The 17,961-nt window shown below is 38.4% G+C and overlaps 1 protein-coding gene across 1 annotated transcript in view; it reads left to right on the top strand.

Moving 5' to 3' along the window:
- Positions 1–180: 180 nt before the first annotated feature.
- The window catches only part of nes (nestin), a 46,946-nt gene continuing 29,165 nt past the window's right edge, over positions 181–17,961 (top strand). Inside the window, exons 1-2 of the mRNA XM_039751138.1 lie at positions 181–1,169; positions 16,655–16,779. Of these exons, the coding sequence (XP_039607072.1) occupies positions 357–1,169; positions 16,655–16,779 (938 nt within the window). The 5' untranslated portion in view covers positions 181–356. The remainder of the gene's footprint in view (positions 1,170–16,654; positions 16,780–17,961) is intronic.

Here is a 17,961-nt window from a genome sequence, read left to right as displayed (position 1 = left end):
GATATAGATATTGATAATAGATACAGACAGAGATAAACATACAGTGATGAAAATCTTAACTTGGAAAGATTCTTAGTTCCGAAGGAGTTAATCCAAAACTTTCTTGCCATCCCCTTCCCCCTCCCACATATAACTTAATTAGGCTATGAAAGGGAGATCCCTCCCGACCATCTGCACTTAGAGAGTCATTCAAAGCCTCAGAGGCTCTCGGGTGCACTCAACAATCAGACGCACTCTCTCACTGACAAAAGCAGGAGGCTGCTGGCAAGCATAGGATAAAAGTGAGGAAACTGATTCATTTATTGGTTTTGCCTCTTCCTTATATAGCAAAACATCATAATTCCTAGCTAGGAACCATGGAGCAGACCATTGGCGGGAGTAGACAACAGCTTGGACAGGAAAAGTATCAGATGTGGGATCTCAACAAACGTCTGGAGTCGTACCTGTCAAGAGTGAAGTTTCTAGAAGAAGAGAATGATTTTCTCCGGGGTGAAATTCAGCATCTTAAAAGAAACCAAGATGCCAGGTCATGGAAGTCCGAGTTTGAAGAAGAGCTCCGTCAAGCAAGACAGAAGTTGGAAGATGCTTGGAAAGAGTTAGACAAAGCAGAAATGGATAAAGATCGCATAAGTGAAGAAGTGGAGCTTATGAGGAGCAAAAGGCAAAAAGAGCAGGAAGCCCAGGGAGCCATAAAGAAGCAGCTCTCTGACATGAAAAAGGCACTAGAAGAGGAGAGAAGAGCTCAGATCTGGTTGAAAGAAAAAGCTGCCCAGCTGGAACAGGAACTCCAGTTGGAGGTGGAAGCTCACCAAGATGACTCGTCCAGTTTGAAAGCTCAGATATCTATTGCAGCACCTGTACAGACTCAGAGCACTTATGCTCATCACAGTCTGCAGGTAGAAGATTTTGGGAAATGCTATGCGGAACGGGCCAGTGAAATGTGGAAAGCCATGACAGAAGCCTATGACCACCAGATTTCTCACCTTGAAGAATCTTTAGCTCAAGCTAAGGCTCAGCTCATCCAAGTTTCTGAAGAGAAAAAAGCAAACTGCCTGCGGTTACAAGGGCTAACCAAAGAGTTAGAGGCAGCTCAGGGTCAGAAAAAGCTGATTGAGAAGAATATGGCTGAAAGATGGGCACAGCAGCGTAAAGAGTTGGAGAAAATAGAGGTGAGTGTACTGAACATACATGTTTAACTTTTCACAGCATGCATGTTTGGAAGGTGAATGACCTGAAGAGTTATTTGTTTGTTTTTGGAATATATGATCACTCATCAAGTTACTAATCTCTTTCTACAAGTTCAAAATCTGATTATCAGATTAAGTGTTTTGGGATGCTGGAGACTATCTAGGCAGTAAAAGACAAATGGCAGAAACCATCAATGTTTCTAAAGTGCAGATACTAATATTCCTTAGAAATATACCAAACGACATATTCAGACAATTTAGGCATTAGGTTTTCAAAGAAGCCAAACTCTTAAATTCTCTTTTCTGGTTTATATATTTTCTAATGTTTTAATAGGTATCTGTCCATCAATAAGCCCATTTAAACCAGTTTAAGATTACTAGGGTTGGAGCCTATCCAAGAACAACCCCATAATGGGGCTCCATTGATTTCAGGGCAAATTTAAGCACATGCTTCCCTCCCTCCCTCCTTCACTCATTCACAATGGGATCTTCTTCTTGACGTGAAGGAGATTTTTTTTCTCCATTAACATGTATTCAATATGTGCTAGGAAGAAACTTTAGTAAATGGATAGGTGGATAGAAACTCCATGCTCAGTTAAAACTTAAAGCTAAATGACACATTTTCAAAGATGAAAGGTCACCTTATTGTCAGAAATTATCTCATAGAAGCAAAAAAACAGCTACTGTAAATCCAGATCTCTATGCTCCCCTTGGTATATGAAACTGTAGTGTGCTAGTGGCTGAGATGACCATCAATTCCCATTTTAACTTGTACTATCTGACTTATTGCCATCACGCCCTGACAGAAACATTTCATTCAGCTGAAATACTCAGCAGCTCTTTAGTTGGAGTACAGAACATCACAATGTGGGATAGCAGACAGTTAAGAGATAAGGAAATTCCAGCCAATGCATTTGAAGCGAATCGGACAGTGAGGACAGGCGTCCCAAGATTGGGGCTGGTTTATATTCAGGCCACATCTTATTCAGTGCAGTGCCCTATTCCAGAACACAAGTCTTCATATTTGCAAATCTTATCCTCATTTTTTTTTAAGTAGAGGGTGTTGATACTATAAATAGAAAGAAATGGAATTCATTAAAAAAAAAAAATCTTCCTAATGCAATCATACATACATTCTCAAATGGCTTTAATCCATTTCAGGATCAAAGGGTACTGGGGACTCCAAGATGGATTGTGGTGAAAGGTGGCAACAAGCCCTAAACAGGGCATGATTTCATCACAGGGCACAATCACTCCTATAGAGTCACAAATTAACTCAAAACAAACACATCTTTGGGATGTGGGTGACAATCATTAGTACCCGGACATGCAGACCCCATACAGGCAGTGCCCGGAGGGTAGCAGAACTAACCACCCCAAGGACAATGGCTGCTCTGGAGCTTGAACTCATTTGTCTGTACCTTTCAGGCAGCAGTGCCTAATGCTGTGCCATCAAACTAACCCTGAATATATCCAGCAATATTAAAAAAAATGTGCTACATGCAAGAAATATTACGCCCTTTCCATTTAACTAGCCGTTTACATTTTTAGCATGCTACTGTTGAACTTTTTCTTTGTAATAAAGAGCCTTAGAATAATTTCAGCCTTGTCAGCCAGCAAAAGCAGGAAATCCCAAAGGCACAGCCCTCATTGTAATGTGCTTTAAGTGGAAGTGTTTCGTCCATGGAGGAGTGAATCACAAGTCAGGAATGACATACCCACACATGCCTCCAGTAGCAGCTGGGGTGTTCAAGCCTGCTTATGGTCCACTGTATCCTAATTTCTGTTTTCCCAGCTAACAGCAATTTTAATTACGAGGATTATTTTATGTAATTTTATTTTGGTCATTTTATATGTTAAAAAATGCAAAATGCAGCTGTTTTTTTCTAGAGGAAAAGGTACACATGACAAAAGTTGCAATGGTTATGAAAGAATTCATCTTGTAGCTGAACCAGCAGCAAAAAGTGTTGCACCACTGAATCTGCCAGAAAAAAGCATCTTCTGCCCACCTTCCTCTTATTAGATACCATCACTTCAGGTGGACCTGGAGTCCGGGGAAGTGTGGAGCTGCTCCTTTGACTCTAGTCTGAGCTACAACAAACACTCCCATTATTCATTATATAACATAACATTGTCAAACTGCTTAATCCACTTCATAGCAATGGGGGGCCTGAAATTGTGCCAGCAGTTCTTGGATGCAAGGCAGGAGACCGCCTTTGCCCAATCTATTATGTGGTGTGCTCATGCACACACCCACACCCATATAGAGACAATTTGGGATTGCCAGTCAGTAGAACCAGTGTGCTTTTGGTGATTTGACTCGGAAACCAACGTACCTGGAGGAAATTTCACGCAAACATGTGGAGAAGATGAGACAACACATAGACAGCAACCGGATGCAAGATTCAAATACAGAAAGCTGGATCTATGAGGCATCTGCACTAACTACTGCACCACATTTGTTATTAACTGATAATTATCCGTACAGTATTGTCAATATAATAGGAATGTCTATGCGGTAGTATACAAAACAGAATATCATGTTAGTCCATTTTAAATAAAAAAATATATAAATATATTTAGACTCACAAAGCTTCCAGTTATTAATTTAATCTATATGAGTCCACAGTGAAACAACAGGACAACAATACAGGCAACAGAGTAGCTGCAGGTGCCAAAAGAGCACTTCATGAAACATCAGATAAACAGTAGGCACCGTGGGCATTACAGGACAGTCATTTGATTTTACATCAGCAGTATTTACCCACCCTTTAGGGTCCTATACTTGCTGCTTCTTATTATACACTTTTCTATAAACTGAATTCTGCTTTCAATTGCTCACTGAGCTTCAATGTTCCTACCCTTTATAATAAATCATCTATCCATACATTTAGTCCAAGTAAGGCTCTCAAAGCTGGAACCTAACCTGCAGCCTCAAGTCATAAAGACCAGCAACAACCCCTTGGACAGAAGGCCAGCATTTTGCTTTACTCATGCAGAGTCTCCAATTCACAAATACGTCTTTGTGATTTGGGGTGATACCTGGAGTGCCCACTCAGACATGGTTTAAATGAGCAAACTACACAGAGGCCGTGACTGGGCTGGAGAGGTGACACCATGCCACCCATCACAGAGTCAGCCTTTCCTTATTGTATGGAGCAGCAGTATGCACCATGACAAGGTTCTTTACAGTGCACATAAACTTAGAGTACTTTATTAAATATGGAAATGATTAGTTCAAGAAAAATACAGTAAATATCAATAAATACAGGACAGACAGATAAAAGAGACGCTTTAAAGTAAACTAAACACATTTTAGGAGCCAAGTCCAGATTAAGATCTGTGTGACTTAGCTCCTTAACAGAGAACTGATCATAACTTTAACACTGCAGCGGGGCGGGTGGGTACCTGGTAATTTAATGCTGTACAGTGTTTCCCTTTTCTTGCATTCGGTGCACAGAGACTCAAAGTTTTCATTATGTGGTGGGGAGGATTGTTGCCATCATGGCCCCTGGACGCATACCCAGGACAACCATATGGTAGGTCTGCCCCTGTTATCAACAAATTCCAAAATAAGTTTTACAAAACACACAATTATAAGATAAAAGGACAATGAAACTATCATGGTAGTGAAATTAACAGACCAAGTTAATAGTGTGAAAACGATACAATTCGACACACAGAAAAAGGTTTGGGGGAACCACCCACGTACTTGAATCCAGGCTGCAAAATGCAAAGTTTGTAGCACAGTTGTGTACAGAATTGACTCCAAGATCAAACTGAGAACAGAGGGAGGCTGTTGGTGTTTTAAGGCAGGTTGGCGGAAGTGACATCATCCTGGCCGGAACGGGAGATGACATTTTCAGACTCCAGCAGAATTTCCTGTATTTGATCTGCAGGAATATCAGAAGAAAGATTAGCACACCCCACTGCCCCCTGGCCTGTCATGGAATTACCTTTGATTGGTCCCTCTAGTTGTCTCCCATGTGTACATGTGTGACAATAGATAAAGTAATGACTAAGATTTCAGAACTTTCAGTCTGAGTTACGATAGAATAAAGTGTGAAAGTGACATTGCTATCTCAAGGCATGGATAGAACACTCATTAAAAAATGATAGACACCAAATTGCACCAAATTAACGTCATTCTGGACCAAAATCTTTAAATGCCTTTCAGACAGCTTTAGCGTCACAATCCCTCCTAATCCACAAACACCTGTGTTTGGTGTACTCCCAGATGGGCTCAAAGTGGAGAAGGACAAACAAACTGTAACTGTCTTTACTACACTATTGGCACATAGACTTATCTAGCTCAACTGGAAGAATCCTAACTCACCTCTTTTAAGTCGGGGTAACTGATGTTTTATACTATTTGAGATTGTAAAAAATCAAATTCTCACTTAGAGGATCTGTGCAGAACATTTCCAAAACCTGGCAGGATCTGATAAATAACATTTTAGAATAAGCATTTTAATTGAGGAAGCAGATTCTCTCCCTTCTTTTTTTATTCTATTTATTTTTATTCATTTATTAAATTATCTATTTACTTATTTTTACTAGTTTAAAGTTTTACTCTGCTGACCTAGCTCTCTTTCTCATGGGTGGGAGTTGATTAGTTTCAAACCTAGTTTTGTAAAACTTGACTTGTTTGTATGGAATGTTATTTGATTTTAATAAAAATCAATAAAATGCAAAAAAAAAAAATGACAGACAGAGAGGTGGGTCTGCACTCTGCATTCGAACATCAAGATAAATTCGCTTAATATATGCAACATTTTTATATGTGTGATGGGGACACCTCTGTGTACCACCCTCACCCAGAACAGAATTCCCAGACAATGAAGTATATTCAGAATCAAAGGGTTATTAATACACCATGAAGCTTTAGCAGGGGTATTAGATATTCAAAACACAACACAGTGCATTTTCACCTAACAACTCTCCTCCAAAACTCTTGTCTGCTCTTTCTTAGTATCACTAGCCACACCATCTCCCTCATTGATTGAGCCTGTCAGTTTCTTGTCTTCCGAACCCAAAATCAAAGTCATTTAGTTAAGGGGTGGCTTTATGCCTTCTCTGGCAGACATGTCTTTCAAAAACCATGGATCACTTCTGAGGTGAGGAATGCCTCCCAGAAAGTCCTGAAGCCTTCTTTACAGAAATCCTTTTGGCAACCCCAAGTCTCCCTGAATTCTTGGGCCCTGGCCTTTCAAGAGTGACCACAAGGATTGTGTTGCCATTCGTTAATTTGGGGAAACACTTACAGCTTCATGCCTCCACCCCAAAAATTGGATGTGCCCTCAGGGTAATCACCTCCACAGCATTTAGGGTGTATGGCTCTTGTAACAGATGCCACATCCTATAGCATTGTCCTTCATAATTAAGCAACCCCTGTAATGGGTGCCTAATCTTTGAGGAGTGTAGTGTCCTGTAGCAGATGCTGGCCCATATTATTATTATTACGAATCCTCCTTTCTAACCTGAACCTACCTCACCACCGTGTTGCTTTTACCCTTGGTATCATCTTGCCAGGCTGGCATCCAAGCCACATGTTTTATGTAAATTCATAAATATCCACTCATCATTGGAACCCACTTAATCCAGTTGACGGGCAATAGGAGGCTATGCCAGCAGCACTGGGCATAAGACAGGAACCAAACCAGATCAGGGCGCACTTCATTACAAGGTGAAATTACAGTCATCAATTAGTCTGACACATATGTTTTTAAGATGTGGGAGAAGCACCGAAATACACAGTGGAAAACTCACACCAACATGGAGAAAATGTGCAAACTTCAGAGAGAGAAAGACTAGAAAGTAGAGCACATGCACACTTAAGAGTAAGCACAAAGATGGAAATAACAAGTGTTAATGAACTTAAAAAAAACACTAAAAAAATTAAGAGATTCAGCACAAAAATTTTAGCAAAATGTTGGGACAGAATCGGGGAAGTGGACACTTCAAGTGAATGGTCACACATCTTTCTCAGTTTCTTGCAATAAGACCCATAGGAGGAGTTCAGGTTAAGAGTAAGAAAAAGCCAATGATGACGGTTTTGAGAGTCCAGCAACATTAGCACTTGACACTGACCATTGATGGAGAACGAAATAGAAAATGGAGCGGCCTAGAAGGGTAACTAACCAGTGCCATGAATAAGTACATCTGGTCTTTTGAGAACTAATGAAGCGCAATTGGAAGACAAAAACACATACACTGGACTAATGTGGCTTGTGAAAATTTGAATAATTTATCAAGCTTTTAGAAAGTTGAGAAAGAGGCTTAATAAGAGAATGCACATGTTCACAATCAATACAAATCTCAATTGCTTATTTAATCCTTTTGTTAAACATAACATAAAGAATGAACAATATATGACAGTAATAAATGACCATATAGAAGAAATAAGAAACTCAAACAGAACTAGCCACTTACACCTCCCAGCCATGTGCCATACCACCAGAAACAATGGCCACACTATAATGTGACAACCAGACAAGTAAGCAATTGCAGCACAACATTCTTGTAGAAAAAGATTTAAACAGAGAAGCAGAAAATTCCAATGACAATGACAGGCAGAAGATGCATGCATGGAGTTACCCATGTCAGGTTATAATTTGCACACTGAAGAAAAAGCAACCCGTCACATCAATTTTATAGAGCTAGTTGTCTTCCATATGCATTACTATGGATGAAAATAAACATGAAATGGTAACAAATGCCTATGTGCCTTCTTTCTATGGCTTACACTGAGCATTTCACAAACAAACCTCATATCATGGGTGATGACAAAGCAAGCATTGGCATACTAGGGTGAAACATGAATTTAACATTTTTAAGATATGAATAGCATAGCATAGTAAAAACATCATGAAAGTTTTGAAGGGAACAGGTCAGTGCATAGCTATTCCCCTAACTCTCTTTAATACTGTCAAGTAGAGCTTTCAAGGCCCCAAAGGTAATGCTTATTAATTTATAACCAGCATGACTGATACAACACATGATGTGATCTTGGTGGTGTATCTGAATGGCATATCATATAGTAAGCAATCAATAAACAGGATATACTGTGGATACTAAGCTGCTATTAGACCATCACTCTTTATAATCTGAACAGGCGACATGTGATAAAAAATAATTCATGACCCTCAAGAACACCTTAAAAAGCCTAGAAGTAGGTAATGTACATACATGCAACAAGAAAAAGGAAAAAACACACAAATTAATGGTCAGTATTCACTGTTATAAATAGCCCACCAATAATACAGACCACAGATTTTTAAAACTTTTCTCTTATAGTAGCACCACACATTTTGAAACTACAATAATAGAATACTTAAGGCATATGTTTATTTTGTACATTTGATGATACGGCACTGTCAGTGCTAATGACAGTGATATTTCTGCAAGATGTATATTGGATGGTGACAGGCACCCATCAATGTAACTCCATGATCATTTTTCAGCAAAATGTTGTCATTGCCCTCCATAGAGGTTTTTAACACTAGAATTACCAGAGCCTATAAAAAAACTCGTAGATCCGTGCCACCTTAAAACGCTTCACACCTCTCCGTCAGCGTCTTTTGTCCTTTACATGTGTGGATGAGCAGCAAACAGCCTGCTATTATATCCCCCACCGGCGTATAGTCTTCTCAGCTCAAGTCTGTTTACCTGTATGTTAGTTGCTTAGAGTTGTATAGAGTGAGAAGTCAAGCAAAATGACATCTTTTATAAATATTAATATTGTTATTTGGAACACTTGCATTCCATGTGTGTTCCGTGTCTACGATGTAAACACATCATTAAAACAGAAACATTTTTCATGTTTTAGTAATAATTGACAAAATGTAGACATGAAGTGTATAATGTGTGAAGCCTGAATTGCAAATATCAAAGAAACAGTTTCACAAAAGGTTTAAAGATAACAGAACAAATGCACTTCCATTCAAAAATATCAGTACATTCAGGTAATGACAACTATACTGAATGCTGCTTTGTTTTATGTCAATGAAGGACAGAAGTCATTTTTTTTTATTAAATAAATTATGCTTATAAAAAAGAAGTCTACTAGAGAAAGTCTTCAAGACAGAAGAATGTTTTGTGGAAAAGCATAAAATAAAGACCATACCACAGTCACATGAGTAGTGACTGAGCATTGAGAACAGAGCCGAATATATTGCAGGTTAAATTCTTTGCCTATTGATAAGTGATGCACAGCATGCCTTTCTACATAGGTTACTGTATGTTCCCTTTTCTAGGAGTACTTGTACCTAGCATATAATTTGGTAATAGTATTTTAACTTGCAATAAAAATCCAAAGCATTTGGGTGTGGTCCTGGATAGAACCTTGAGCTATAAACAGCATTGTTAAAAACTGCTGCTGAACTCCAAACTAGAAATAACATTCTTCAAATACTTTTCAGCCTCTACGCTGTGCATTTCTGCCCTAGAATTGGTCTGTTCCGCAGCAAAATATTGCCTCTTAATGTGGATTAAATTGCACCATGCAATTAATATTAGGAACGATCCAGTCTGCTCCTAACTACTGGCTGCCTGTATATCCTGCCACTCCACTTATGCAGAGAAAGCGCACTTGTCCAAGAATATCAGAAAATCCTAAAAAATAGGCAACTTCCATTCACATTTTTTCTAATGGTTTGAGTAATACCAGACTTCAGTCCAGGGTTCCACAACTTGTAAAAACTAAAGATTTCTATGAAAATGATTTTAACCATACAAAATCTTAGAGAGGAGAATGTAAAGTTATCTCACCAACACAAGTTCACATCTTACCATGTATATCAGAAAAAACATCTGGTTTTGACCTGCCCTGAAGGGTATGGTCTAGCATCAATAGAATAAGAACCAGTCATGGTAGATGTGCAGACTTGGTCAACAAATGGTGAAAAAAAGCTCACAATGTGACTGTGGTGCTGCTAGACTGACAATCTACCACATCATATAAGAATGGCGTCTAAGAGCCTATCCTGGTCAACCTGAGGGCGACTTACAGTGCAATTGAGTATATTAAAATGTAGATGTCTGTCTGCAATATGTGCAATGTAATTGTAGTAATTTCTAGCACTTTTGTATTGTCATTCATATGTGTATATTTTATGTTTGTACATGACTTGCATTCCATATGCTAAATAAGTACCTTGATAACAAGAACTGGAATAGAAGTAGACACCCGTAGAAGTAGCGCAGCGTTGTGCATTTTACATGAAATAGCTGCTTTGTACAGCAACCCCTCAGCGATGAGCCTCAGTGCACATACTCCTCACCATAATTACTGTAGGAGTAAACATACAACCAGAGAGAGGGCTGACAAAGGGATTCTGCTAGATCAGTGAGAAATTTGCAGAAAACCTTTCACCTATGCTATTTGTTGTGTTTGGCTGAATCATGAAACAAAACTCGTTTCAAGTCCAGTGTATTTTGCTCACTGAATAGAAAAGTATGTCCACCAGTTACACCAGACAGATTTCACAAAAGACAGTAAATAATATAACATTTCTCATTTTCGCAAGGATACAGTATGAATAATAAAAAGTCTGTTTGATACATTTGTGTTAATACTCAGATTATTTAGTTTGCTGTGAGATATCAGATCTAATTTTCAAGCAGGATGCCTTAAGGGATGAAGAGATTCAAATTTTGGCTTATGAACAAAATTAACAATTTGACAAAGATATATACAAATCAACCGTCACTTTCTCAGCATGACAAGAGACTCTTTCTCAACAAATAACTCAAAACAGTCTCACTGCCTTCTTCTTCTTTCGGCTGCTCCCGTTAGGAGTTGCCACAGCGGATCATCCAAAATTGTTGTCTGCATATTGATTTGGCAAAATTTTATACCGGATGCCCTTCCCTCCCCATTTATCTGGGCTTGAGACCGACACGAAGAAACACACTGATTTGTGCATCCCCTGTGGATGTCCATCCATCCATTTCCTAACCCGCTGAATCCAAATACAGGGTCACGGGGGTCTGCAGGAGCCAATCCCAGCCAACACAGGGCACAAGGCAGGAACCAATCCTGGGCAGGGTGCCAACCCACCGCAGCCCCTTTGGATGTAAAAACACAAAATGATACAATGTATTTATAATATAAAGATCATGGGAGATGGATATAATGTATGCAGGTATAAACAGATGCAAGAAAATAAATGCACAGAACAAAGCAAACATAAATTTAAGCCTAATTTTTCTACCATAAAGGAGGCGCAAACTTATGAATTTTATCTCCCCTTCATGTTCATCCGAGGACCAGCATTTAAATAATTTTGTAAGATTTTTAGTTTCTTATATGGTTGAACGGATAAACCTTTCTCAAGGTTATAAGCTCCTCGATGCCTGTGTACTTTGACCTCGCAATACTGATTTTGTTTACACTCCACCTGTAGTTGCTTTCACCCCCCAACAGATCTGTTTATCACAAACTTTTTGAAGCTACCACATGGATGTATGAATTAATGAAGGTGGTGTTAAAAGCTATGTTTTCCTGTTCATTTTGGAGAAACTTATAAAACCTAAAATATTTCCCAATACACAGGTTATTACTTTCAATTCACAAACACAAACAACTAGAAATACATGCAGTATGATATTACATGCTTAATACTAACTATGTGTTTCTGTCGTTCCTCTCATCTCCTAGAATTGAGTTAATTCAGCGTTTCTCAACCTTTAAGTATTTGCGACCCAAGTTTTCATAACAGTTTTTATCACGCCCCCCTAACATTTTTTTGAAAGGAGCCCACTAATACCAATTTGTTCTTTTTTAATTAATGATATATCATAGATGCATATTTTATTATACCAACTTAACTTTTATCAACATTTATCTAACTCTATATTTATTTTTCTAGTATCAGAATGTAGTTTAAGTTAATTTGTTTTGGTTTCAATAGATGTATTTTTCATATTTTTGATTCTTGTTTTCCTTTTTCACATCTTTGCGCCCCCCTTTTTGTTACTTTGTGCCCCCCTAGGGGAGCCCACCCCACAGTTTGAGAACCACTGAGTTAATTCTTTGTTCTTAAGTCTTCAATTTTCTGAGCCCAAGGAGGACTCTCACTGACACACATAAAAGGAGAAGGATGATGAGCATGCTTTTTCTTTCTTTGTCTAGATGTTGTTCTCTCAGTTATAGTCTTTGTGGCTTCACATAATTGGCCCTCATTTGATAGCATAAAATAGATCTGGTGAGAGTTGGTGATCAGTCATCTCTTTTTTTTATCAGCAATACAGATGTATGTCAGTTCACATATAGTCTCTAATGCTTTAGTGAGGCTGGATGCAGTGAGGCACTCAAACCTAACTTCAATACAGACTGTCTTTCACTGGCGTATTGCAGCACTACCTTACTCCTTGAAGTAGAATGGTTCCTCCAGCCTTTTGTTGTCGGCCATATCCTAGGCAACATGGAGTAGACGTTAATCCCAAGGATTCACTGTTGTAGCCGGACCAGGTCACTGCTGGCCCTGGCTTCTAAAAGAAGGATCGGACAATTTGCCATTGTTTTTCTTGGGAGAATATATACCTAAACTTTCGAATGCTATTTTGTGCAAAATTGTGTTCATCAAGGAGACAAAGGTTGAATTCTGGCCATTGTTTCAATTGAACAAGGTGATAAACAATACAGTGATGTCTCGAAGTCTGCACTTCAAGTGTTATTCAGCTGTGATTGATATTGACTCATCAGATAGAGCTCTAGAGGCTGCATACCAAAGAGGTTGTTGTAGCAGTTTCACTCAGATATCTTCACTTGGCTAAAGTGGGAGTTTGATCTAAAGTGCCAGACAAAAGTTATATGTGGCTGCAGCTGAAGGCTCATACTGTATGTAATGCAAAAGAAGGCAGGAAAAAGCCAGGTCATCTTAGAGTGTTGTTAGCACTTCACAGACTGACTAAATATATATCAATATTTTTAAGGAAATACCTTGATATTCACTTATTGACTAATTGCATTTCAACATGGCTGGGTGACACATCACTTCCATGTGTGCTTGGCCTGCTAATCAGTACAATATGGGGATTAAACTGAATAAATAAAAATAGCCATTAATAGCAATTATCAAAATCAAGCTAGTAAAGATGATCATCTAAATTAGAGTTAAATATTGGGACTAATGGGAAAAAATGTTTGAGGAGTGCTAATTTTGGCACTAATGACAGATTGTAAGTTTTGTTTTCTGAAATAATGAGTCATGGAAATTTGCACAAAAAGCAATTCATATAATTGAAAAGTGAGATGATAAATGTCTAATAAAAAGCATATATGAGTATGTACCCATGACTTTGAAAAGCATGGGCATCCCAAACACATATGTCTCCATTGTGCTGGGGAACAGACAAAAAGTACTTTCAACTTTCATCTCAGGTACTTTTTCATCTCTCTTCTATCATCCCTTTACTTTATTCTCCTCCTACTATTCACGCTACTCTTATTCCTTCCAGGAATGGTATCTTGTCTTGATTCCTTACAGTGAATGCTCATTTGATTCTGGCAGAAGGTGACCATTTATAACACATCCTAAGATTACTTTAGAAAACATAGTCTACCTTAGAAAGTTATTGCTTTTCAGCCATTATTGCCTTCTGGCAATCTCAGCCATCTTTATGCTTCTATCAACTTTGTCATGCTATGTAAAAACAGCATTAAATTGCCTCCTCCTCAAGTGGTCTAGCTTTATCCCAAAAGTCAAGTAAGACTGAGGATCATTCTGGGAAAGATAAGAGAAATCACTCATGCTCAAACACACTTAGCTGAAGCCTCTTTTTTCTCATTTCTACTATTCTCCTAAGGATGAAGAGCCTACTCTGCCTTTTCTTATATAGTTCCTCTGTGTTCCGAGACTAGTCCATTCTGTCATTGATGTAAGCTCCCAAGTACATGTAGGAGTGGACCACCTCTACATCCACTCCTTGAACAGTGTCCAGACATAGTGGCTCTAAATAAATAGCCATTTCCTTGGTTTTGTTAAGATGGAGACAATTATCTTTTTACCAAGAAAGAAAGTTTTCCACCTGACTGCTATACTCTGTCTCATCCCCTTTATCAATACACCCCATAAGTGCAGAATCATATGGGAATTTCTGCGAGTGAAATGACTTGGGATGGCTGGATGGTATTGAAAGCACTGGATACATCAAGAAATATAATCCTTACAGTGCTGCCAGCTTTATTCAGATGAGAATAAGCCTCGTGGAGCAAATAGGCAAACTGCATTATGTCCAGATGGTCTACCACAAGAGGGCTTATATATTCCAGGACGAACCACTCAAAGGTCTTCATGATCTGAAACATTGGTGTCACTGGTCTGTAGTCATCGGGTGAAGAGGCACCTGCCTTCTTTGGATCAGGAACAAAGCAGGATGTTTTCCACAGCAGCGGCACTTTCTGGAGCCTTAGCGACACACTGACCAGGTGAAGTATCACCTTCTGGTTAGTGGAGTTTAATTACAAACCTGTGTATTGGGTGCAGCTTGCTTAAATGGGGCGGCCTATCTAAAAACATTTCAGTCGCCATTCCTTGTGCCTTCATTTTGATGGCTATTGTTGAAACTATCTGATTGTCCTCACGCTGTGCAAGAATCTATTATTTAAGTGGCTTCTCCAAGTTTGGCTATTTTGCTTCCCTTGTACGCCTTCCCACCTACGTGGCGAAAGCGCGAGCAAAGCTTCCTCATCTTTCCACCAGTTTCTCACTTGTTTTGTCATCTACTTCAAAGTGGCGTCCAGCTGCACGATTGCCGTTTTCTTTCGAGAAAGCAACGACCTGGAGCTTAAATTCTACAGTGTAGGACTTGCATTGCAGCATAATATCGGGTAGTGCAAAATTTTATCAATTTAATTGTTCACACTCAACTATAATGTCACTATAGAGTTGCAAAGGCCTACAGGGGCATGCCAGATTAGATGCTTTTACTTCAGATTGGTAAATTCAGTAACATGGGGCGGCTTATCTGAGTTTTAAAACATAAATGAGCATTTTCTGCGGCTTATAGAATGTGGCAGCCTATAATGTGAAATCTGACATAAACAACACATTCAACTTCCAAATATTTCTGCAATCACCATATGCGTATGATCACATGACAGTTGTTGATGGTGGCAGACAAGCTTTATAGAATCTCCATTCTATTTCTTTGAGACTGAACATGTACAGTAGATGATTAAAGTATTCACACCTTAATGGAAAATTCAACTTTTGCTGATGTAATAAATACAATCAAGACAAACAGTGTCTTTTCAAGTTTCATCAGATCATATACTTGATAATATTTAAGTTAAAAACAATTGGATCACATTTAGGAAAAAATAGTTAAGAAGCTGTCAATGCCTGAGTTGTGTATGTGTGGAAACCCTTTATGACAGGGGTTGTAACTGTATTTGAAAGTCTATGCAAAGGTGTTTAGTTTTCATCTGATATCAACCTAAGTTATTGTGATGAGCCCTCTTCCTGTAGGGGTTTCCTGAAGGTTTTCAGTTTGCATAATGCAGGGATAACCATGCAGCTCACAAAAGACCAATGGGCTCTTATAGTTGAGAGGTACATATCAGAAAAGGGATCTAAAAGAAATTCAAAGGCATAATGTACAGTATATCATGAAACACTGTAAAGATTATCATTAAGAAGTGTGCAGGAAATGTTTCACCTTAAGGCTATCACAAAGATCATGGCATCCTTCCGAAGCTAATGACTGGCCAAGAACAAAGCTCCTCAAGGGGGCCACCAAAAGGTCAATGTCATTGTGAAAGGAGATGGAGGAAATTATGGAAGTAAATGACTGCTCTCTGCATATTACAATTTGCTGTATTCTTCACAAGTCCGAGGTAAGGAGTAAGATGGCAAGATGGAAACCATTTGTCATAAAAAAAATATCCAAAACTATGTATATTTTGCAAGAGGACAAATTCAATCTCACAAAAAATGTGAAAAAAGTATCTTCTTATCTGATGAGCTCCCCAACCAAAGAACACATTACCTAGCCTCTAGTATGGTGGTGGAAGCACTACCTGGATACTTTAGGAGAATTTAAGTTGTTGCCATGTGATTAGGCACAAGTAATATTTTTCTTGGAACCATTTAAGTTCTAAATAGTAAATCATGCAGTCAAGGACTTGGGTGAAAGTGAAGGGAGATGCATTGAAGACAGCAGTCAAGAAGTTTCTTCAAACAAAGGATCATGGGAATTTTGAACATGACTTTGGAGTCACATTGGTGTGACAGAAACCTTTACAACTTTCAAAAAGTATCTGAATGAGATATTGAGACCACGTTGGCTGTTAGCTACCAAAAAGAAACTAATGAAGTCAACGGTCTATTGTCATTGACTTATACCTGATGTTATTTTGTGTATACATACAAGGAAATATTAAACATTCTTAAACAGACTTAAATGCACTGCCAGTATGACTCCATTTATAATGAAAACATTGTTTGCTTATTTCCTTTTAGGCCTTAATTGAAACACTGGAAATGGAAAAGGAGGCACTCAGTGATCAAATCTCTCATATTCTTGATGACCGTCAGCAGCTCATGCAACTGAAAATGTCACTGTGCCTTGAAGTGGCTACTTACAGGTAACCTTGTACATAAGTGTTAATGAAAATGTAAAGATTAAATTAACACAAACTAGTTTATTAAGTGATTAGAATGCAACCATTCATGCATTCAAAATTGAGCACCTCAGTAACACAAAAATAACATTTCTACAATAAAAGTCGTGTGTAGCTCTAATAACACATTGTCATATTTTGTGGTTTGGACATATCTATTGTTATTCTGAACTTTAATTCTTTGTTATTTTTTGTTCTTTTGATTACTGTTTATCATTATATCAGTGATGCCATTTTGTTCTGATACTTTCCCTCTTGGACAATGCCATTTTGTGCGGTAGCCTTCTTGTTTATTAAAATCCATTAGGAGCAGCAGCATTGATATGTGTGATGTCATGATGTTACTTCATTTAAAATGGAGGGGCTTGATGCTCTCCGGCTTAGCTTTGAGATAACTCACTGTATAGTTTAGGTTTGTTTTTGAATAGAAAGTCATTTGGTTTGAGCTCATTTTCATTAGTTTTGGCATACACCTTTTGCTACATCACTTGAATTTAGAATTCCACTGTTCATTTTGAAACTTGTCGCAGATCTTTTGTTCAACTCTGCTTCCACTTTGCCTGTTTCAATGACTCTGTTTTTGGCTGTTCCCTTTTAACGTCCTTTGTTTTGTTTTAAAGATCACGAAATTGCCAATTTAAACCTTGTGGAAAGGCTGAAAAAAGCTAGAATTTTTTATCACACTCAATTAGCCCAAAGAACAGCAGAGCCAAATTCAATACAAGGAAACATCAAGGTTAAAGACATTTAATAAAAAAGCCGAAACTGAGGGGGTTTGTTTAAGCTTTATTTAGAGCTCTCAGTCCAGGGTCATTCTTTCTATTGCTAAGAGCCAATTTTAAAACCTCCAAAGAGTTTTCTATAAAACAAAACAAAATTCCTATTTTCATTTGAATGTTGCTCTTTTTATGACTGTTTTCTTGACTAGAATTTTGCTACTAACTGGAAGGGTGTTCACTTGTAGCTGACTATCGTCTGATAGCACACTGCGCTTTTCATCTGTTTAAATACCAAATGACACCATATGGATATACAGAGTAATGACGCCAGCATCATGCCAACCATTTGTCCATTGCCCATGTGAATTATTGTCCTCAATCCTCGACTGTGTGAGGGACAAAAGAAAAACAAAACTAGGAAAAAGAC

The sequence above is a fragment of the Polypterus senegalus genome, chromosome 1 (assembly GCF_016835505.1).
Source record: "Polypterus senegalus isolate Bchr_013 chromosome 1, ASM1683550v1, whole genome shotgun sequence".
Classification (NCBI taxonomy): domain Eukaryota; kingdom Metazoa; phylum Chordata; class Cladistia; order Polypteriformes; family Polypteridae; genus Polypterus; species Polypterus senegalus.
Note: the sequence above shows the minus strand (reverse complement) of the source record. Positions and strands in the feature narration are given on the sequence as shown.